The sequence below is a fragment of the Oratosquilla oratoria genome, chromosome 15 (genome assembly GCF_046742065.1).
Source record: "Oratosquilla oratoria isolate Oo_2021 chromosome 15, ASM4674206v1, whole genome shotgun sequence".
Taxonomy (NCBI): Eukaryota; Metazoa; Arthropoda; class Malacostraca; order Stomatopoda; family Squillidae; genus Oratosquilla; species Oratosquilla oratoria.
In genome coordinates, this window is record NC_134791.1 from 69,771 (window position 1) to 77,226 (window position 7,456).

The 7,456-nt window shown below is 38.3% G+C and overlaps 1 protein-coding gene across 1 annotated transcript in view; it reads right to left on the minus strand.

Moving 5' to 3' along the window:
- The window catches only part of LOC143032989 (uncharacterized), a 62,318-nt gene extending 56,152 nt beyond the window's left edge, over positions 1-6,166 (minus strand). The window contains exon 1 of the mRNA XM_076198183.1: positions 6,046-6,166. Coding sequence (XP_076054298.1) covers positions 6,046-6,099 — 54 coding nt within the window. The 5' untranslated portion in view covers positions 6,100-6,166. The remainder of the gene's footprint in view (positions 1-6,045) is intronic.
- Between the last annotated feature and the right edge of the window lie 1,290 nt (positions 6,167-7,456).

Genomic DNA, 7,456 nt, shown 5'->3' on the forward strand with positions numbered 1-7,456 from the left:
GATGCCGACGTCGAAGGAATGAAAGGATGATAAATTCGCCTAACCTAACCTAACCTGTGTTTAATAAATCATTACCTGCAAATTAAATGTCATCTGGCTCATCCTCGTTGTTGTCATCGTGAGAGACATTGGCGGGCTTTTCAACCACTCTCTCAGATTGCGGGGTATAAAAAGTTCTTGCAGCTTGAAGGAATGCATGTATCTCCGCTCCATAACATTCCTTCAAGAAAATGTACCTGGCAAGGTACTGTCGTTAGTACCGAGGCCGTCAATTGACAGACAAGACGGCGTCCCGATCCTATGCTACCAACTTCGTTCATTAGCATATTTGCTTGTAGCAAGGTATTTTCTATTTTCATTTCCGCCCACAAAATTGCATATTACGTTGATACATTTTAATTTACAAAATTAATAATTAATTTTCTATTGCTATATTGCGCCCATGGTCGAAACTAAAAAAATACCCAAATGACTACAGTCGTAAGGATGGTAGTGAGCTAGAAGTCTTAAAAGAGAGAGGCTGGAGGAAAAGGATAGCTTTAGGTATTTGGGGTCACATGTGGAAGGAAAGGGAGAAGAGGTGGAAGTAAATTGTAGACTGAGAGATGCAAGTAAATGCCTTGGGGGTTTAAAAAATGTCATGAAAAATAGGCATTTGGGAATGAATGTAAAGAGGAGACTATATGAAGGGATGATTGTACTGATGGCACTGTATGGGGCAGAGACTTGAAACTTAAGAGAGGCCGAGAGGAAAAGTTTAAATATGTTTAAGATGAAATGTCTGAGAAGTATACTAGGGATTACAAAGTTGGATAGAGTGAGAAACAAGGAAAAGGAGATGGCAGATATGGCTGATGAAAGAGTATTGGGATGGTTTGGACACATGGAAAGAATAAGTGAAGAGATTAGTAGATGTGGTACTTGTTTTTGGGAATCTTGATGTTTACCTTAGTTCAGAAAACTTTCCCTCAAAGTGTTATTTTCTTCAATTCAGGAGTCTTATCTGAAACTTCGAACCACGCCTATCGTAACTTTAAATAAGATACAATTAAACTCCCCTCCTCTTTATTTTGTTTATTAAATCTATGTAACAATTTTGGTTTAATAAATCGGGAATTAACTTTGAGAAATTACTTAATGTAAATATTAACCCGTGGCCTTCTGAGTTCTTTTCGAGCTCGTAAGAGTCCCTTGGAATACTGTGCACACTAACGTTGGAACAGTGATCAGATTACCCTGAGCTCATGACAAAGGACTTCTTTTTTGGAAACCTCTAACCAAGGGATCACGTCATCGGTTCAGAAGGCCTTCAAGATTCGAATTTCTAAAGCATCTACATTTAGAGAATCTACGCTGGTTAGAACAAAGGTGACCAGTAAGTTCTCCAATGTAATTTCTGAAATGTTAAACCGTAGTTTTCATATAGAAGAGGTGTGGAAGGCAGAGGTGGAGGGAGTAAACTTGAGGGGACGACTGAGGATGAGATGGATAGGTGGTGTGAAAGAGGTGTTGAGCAAAAGGGGAATATCTGTTGAGCAGGGAAGGGAGAAGGAGGGAGATAGGGGTGAGTGAAGAATGGCTGTGTAAAAATGATACTGTGATGCATGGGAGGGAGGGGGTAGGGAATGGGGCATTGGGAGTGGTTATGTATGAATGACATTTTGATGCAGCCCAAAGACATTTTTTCCTGTCTTCTCTTTTTCTGCATAAGGAGACAGACAGGGGGTCACCAATTAAGTGAAGCGGCCTTGATGTGAATGTACTGTCTTGCAGCATTGGTTTTGACCCAGGGCAGTAGGCAGGATACAGGGATGACCTGTAATCCATGAGGAGCTAAGATGAGAGAAAAGAAAGGGTGGTGGATGGGATAGGGATAGGTATGCATGGGTATTTGCCCTTTGACTTGGTATATACTCATTACTAGTCTTATCTTGTAGTTTTGGTGTCAACACCATGGCCTGCCTGGGGATACCTCACCTTATGTATATTGAGAAGTGCATGTAAAGTTTCTCTGGTATGTTGGCATGGCTGTGGTTGTGAATGAAGTCTGAAATCAGAGTAGTCAGCTCGACCTTACAGCATATATTTATATATGACAGTGATCTACTGCACCTCTGATGTCTGCCATTGTGGAGAGAGAGGGGTTGGAAAGCCATGAAAGTATTTTTGCACTGCAATGACTGGGGATTGAACCTGGACCTTCTGTGTTCTGAGGCAGGAACATTACTCACTGCTTCAAGAAAATAATCTTGATGTTAAAACAAGCACAGTTACAGTGAGACAGAAGTGCAGGAGCATGGGGTATTACAGCAAGCAGTGTGCAGTGTATTGTATTTACCTAGTTTACCTAGTTGTATTATACGGGAAGGGAGCTATGCTCGTGGTGACCCGTCTTTGTATCTCTCAGCATCAAGTTTTTTCTTAAAATCTTTAATAGTGTTTGCACACACTGTTTCTTTGTCTAATTTGTTCCAAGTATCTATCACTCTGTGTGGGAAGCTATTTTTTTCAGATCTCTTCTGTAATTATCTTTTTTCTTTTCTTTTCGTGTCCTCATGTTTTTCCCTTGTTCCATTTCAACAAGTCATTCTTATCTAAGATTTCCATTCCCTTCATAATTCTATAGATAGTTAGTAAGTCTCCTCTTTCCCTTCTTTGTTCCAGAGTTGGTAATTCTAATTTGGACAGTCTTTGTTCATTTGTCATTTTGGAAACAGTTGGTGCCAGTTTTGTTGTAGCTCTTTGTATTCTTTCTAAAAAAAATTATATTCTTTTTGGTATTGGATGTCCATAGTGTTACTGCATACTCGAGTTTTGGTCTTATTAGTGTAGTTAATTCTTTTTTATCATTTCCTCGTCCAAATAGGCAAATGCCACTTTTATTGACCTCAATAAATTGTAGTTTTCTCCAACTATTTTATTAATATGCTTAACTGGTGTAATGTCTTTGCTGATCATCACTCCAAGGTCTTTTTCCGAGTTTACTTTTTTTACCTCTTCTTCACCAATCTTATAATCTTTCAATATTCTGTTTTTACTTTTTCCAAATTCCATTACACTACATTTCTTGATACTGAATTTCACTTTCCACTTTTGAGTCCATTTCCAGATCTTGTCCAAGTCTTGTTGTAATGAGTTGCAATCCTCCTCCGTTTTTAATTTCTTTAGTATTTTTGCATTGTCTGCAATGCAATTCATATAACACTCTACTCCTTCATCCATGTCATTTATGTATATAGCAAACATGATCAGGGCCAGTACTGATCCCTGCGGGACACCACTTATCATTTCTTCCCAATTTGAGAATTTGTCTCTAATTACTACTCTCATTTTCCTCCCAGTCAGGAAGTCTTTCATCCATTCCAATAATTTTCCTCTGATGCACCTATTGATTCTATCTTCCTTATTAGTGATAATCTGTGTGCAATAAGAATGTAGGCAGTAACCTGAGAATGTTCAGTATCATGTATATCCCTTCCTGTGGTAACTCATGTATACTCAAGCAGTATTCCTTGTACTTTAAATTTGTGCATATTGAATTTGTGTAATAAAGGGATAATTGTATATTTTTTTCTGTACTGCTTTTATTTTGTTATTTAGTTCTATGATGATTTTCATTAGGAAATGGTCTGTGGGATCATCTATAACTTCCATGTTGTTTGTTAGTGGAGTGAAAGCAATTATATTGTTGCATCAAAGGATATTGCCTGTTGGTTCTACTGAAATAAGTACATTATAATGGAGGTAGCCAAGTCAAAGGAACGTACCTACTCCCATCCATTCAACAGCACATCCGCAGGAAGGTTGCTTCACTTAATCAGCAGCCCCCACCCCCTCCATCCCTTCATGCAGAAAAATAGAAGACATGGAGAAATCCCTTCAAGCTATGTCAAAATATCATTCACAAATAAGCACTCCCTACCCCCACCCCCTGCTGCCCCTCTATCCCTTGCATAACAGTATCATCTATACACAGCCACTCTCCACTCACCCCTATGTCCTGCCTTTTCCCTTCCTTGCTCAACAGACATTCCCCTCATGCTCAATGCCCCTTTCACCCCATCCATCCATCTCATCCTCAGTCATCCCCTCAAATTCACTCCCTCTACCTCTGCCTCCCATCTCTTTTACTAATCTTTCTTCACTCATTCTTTCCATGTGCCTAAGCCATCCCAATACTCTTTCGTCAGTGCTATCTGCCATCTCCTTTTCCACTCCCACTCTCCTCCTCATTTCTCACTCTATCCAACCCCTACCATGCTTCTCAGACATTTCATCTCAAACACATTCAAATTTTTTCTCTCTTCCTCTCTTAAATTCCAAGTATCTGCCCCATACAAAGCTGTTGGCACAATCACTTCAAGTCTGTTTTCACTAGTGAGAAGGTACAGTTTTGGGATGAAGGAAGCTAAGAGCAATCTCCCCCCATGAGTGAAATAATAATGACACAAAAAGAAATAATGGAGCAATTAACAAACCTTGATGTTAGGAAATTGCATGGCCCAGACAGAATTGCAAACTAGATACTAAAAGAATGTAAAGAAGAACTAATGAACAAAATATATAACATAATAAGTTGCTCACTTAAAGAAGGAAAAATACCAAAAGACTGGAAAAATGCTAACATTGTACCAATATATAAAGGAGGAAACAAGGAAAAACTAACTAATTACAGACCAGTCTCACTAACAAGCACTGTACCCAAAATTTGTGAGAAAATTATCAAGAATAGATGGGTAAAACACCTGGAAGAAAATTATATAAAAAACCCAATGCAATTTGGGTTCAGATAGGGAAGATCATGTACCACAAATTTTATCTGTTTTTACTCAAGACTAATATAATACAAAAAAAGGGATGGATGGGTTTATTGTGCTTTCTTGGACTTACTAAAAGCCTTCAACAAGGTAGCACACACATTTTTTTTTTTAAATTGGAAAACAAAGGAGGGATACAAGGCAACCAACTATGCTGGATGGAGGACTTCCTGAATGGTAGAAAGATGAGAGTATTACTCAAGAGAAAAATATTCAGGTTGGAAGGAGGTGATTAGTGGAGTTCCGCAAGGATCAGTATTGGCTCCAATAATGTTCGCTATTTAAGTGAATGACATGGATGATGTGGAATGTTACATGAGCTTCTTTGCAGATGACGCCAAATTGTTGAGGAAAGTAAAAACCGAAATGGATTGAAAATCACTACAGGGAGACCTGAACAAGGTTTGGAAATGGAGTCAGAAATAGAAATTGTAGCATAATGGAGTTTGGAAAAAGTAAAAATAGAATATCAGGCCAATACAAAATTGGAACTAAGGAGGTAAAGAAACTGGGATCTGAAAAAGATGGGAGTAATTATCTCAAATGACTTGTCCCGATAAACAAATAAACAAAAATGTCAAAGAATCCTATAACATGCTAAGATCAATAAAAGTGGCATTTACCTATTTGGACGAAGAAAATATTGAAAAAAATATTAGTCACACTAATAAGGCCTAGACTGGAATATGCTGCAACATGATGGTCACCCAGTACCAAAAAGAATATAAAGAAAATTGAAAGAATCCAAAAAATGGCTCCAACATTTTCAAACTTGTCATATGAAGAGAGACTGGCTAAATTGTAGTTACTAACTTTGGAGTAAAGAAGAGGGAGAGGTGACCTACTGACCATCTATAGAATAATGAAGGGCACAGAAATACTTGATAGAGAGGACTTGTTAAATTGGGACAAGAGAAACCCAAGAGGACATGGAAAGAAACTCAAAAAAGATAGTTATAAAAGAGATCTGAAGAAGAACAGTTTTCCACACAGAGTAGTGGACACTTGAAACAAACTGGACAAAACAATAGTGTGTGCAAAAACCATACATGAATTTAAGAGATACAAAGGTGGGACACCACTAACGTAGCTCCCCTTCCCATAAGATACAACTAGGTAAAATACAATCTCCTCTTTGCACCCACTCCCAGATGCCTATTTCTCATGACACTTTTTATGAAAAATTGAAACAGTTGGAAAAAAAATCCCTAATCTGATTTAGTCTTACCTTTCTTGATGCTGTTCTGGACTGCTTATATTTTCTTGGTTCTCGTGATTCCATTTTTGTGGTATTCTGAAATTAAAAATTAAAGCATATCAAATGATGTTACAATATATAAGCACAAATATAGTGCAAAAAGTAAATAAATTACAGTATACCAAAACTGTTCCCAAGTTTTAAAACTAGTTAGGCATCAATGTGTGGAGCCTTCCTGAGGACATGTTGCTCCAGAGGAAGCTGCAAGATCATAAAACAATGTTACATGGAAAGCAACAAGATCAAACATAAACCTCTTTCATAAAGTCCACACAATATTCCCCATCTCCACCCAGAGGGGCCAGTACCTGGTCTCTGGAACAGGCCTAAAAACTCAAACTCATCGTATATCATTTTATCACTTCCTTCTGATCTACTGTCACTAATTTCTTCTTTATATAAGGTCAGTACTCCAGCACTTGCCTTCCCACACCTAACCAATGGCCCTACCATCATTGAATGAGAAGTGTAAAAGGTGACTCAACAACAATGTTCATAACTTTAATGGGAATGAATAAAAGTTTCCTTAAAGAAAAAGAATAAAGAAAAGAAAAGAAGATGAAGAAGGAAAAAAAAATTGGGCTTGTTGCACTGACATTAAAATTCATGATGTGTTTTGTACACAATGTCAAGAAATATTTATGATTTTATTTGGATCAGAGAGGAGATAAGCTGCAGTTTGCATACTGTAAGGATAGGAGTATACAAGATACCACCTTATCCCTAATGCATGAAATTTGTGAACATCTTGAGCAGCCTAATTCTCATATGGGAATTGTATGTTGATTTTAAGTGCTTTTAACACTATTCATGTTTCATATATGGATATCACAACAAGGGGGTGCTGAAAAGTTCTTGGATTTAAGGGTATTGTGAAAGGGTAGAGCTGTTACTTTTACAGGGGAGGCAGGACAACTATTTAGAAGATAGACAAAAAAGTATGATGGTATACAATATATCTTTTTCCTTTTTGCAGGTTCAAGACATGATGGCAGTGCCTACAGTGGATTTTGGTCAAATTGAGGCATGGGCAGTCATGAAGTTCCTCTTCTTGCAAGGCAAAGGGGCGGCGGAAATCCATGGCAAGATGAAGGACATCTTGAAGGATGACTGCTCATCATACTCTACAGTGAAAATATGGGTGTCAAGGTTTTGGACTGGTCATTTTGAGGTCACAGATGAACTCTGGTCAGGACGGCCAACTTCCGCAACCACAGAGGAGAAAGCTGACGCTGTGTACGTCATGATTCTCGAGGACTGCCAGATTTAAGTCATAGCTGAGACTCTGGGGATATCCCGTAAAAGAGTTGGCCACATCATCCACAACATTCTGGACATGAGAAAGCTTTCCGCAAAATGGGTGCTGAAATGCCTGAACGCA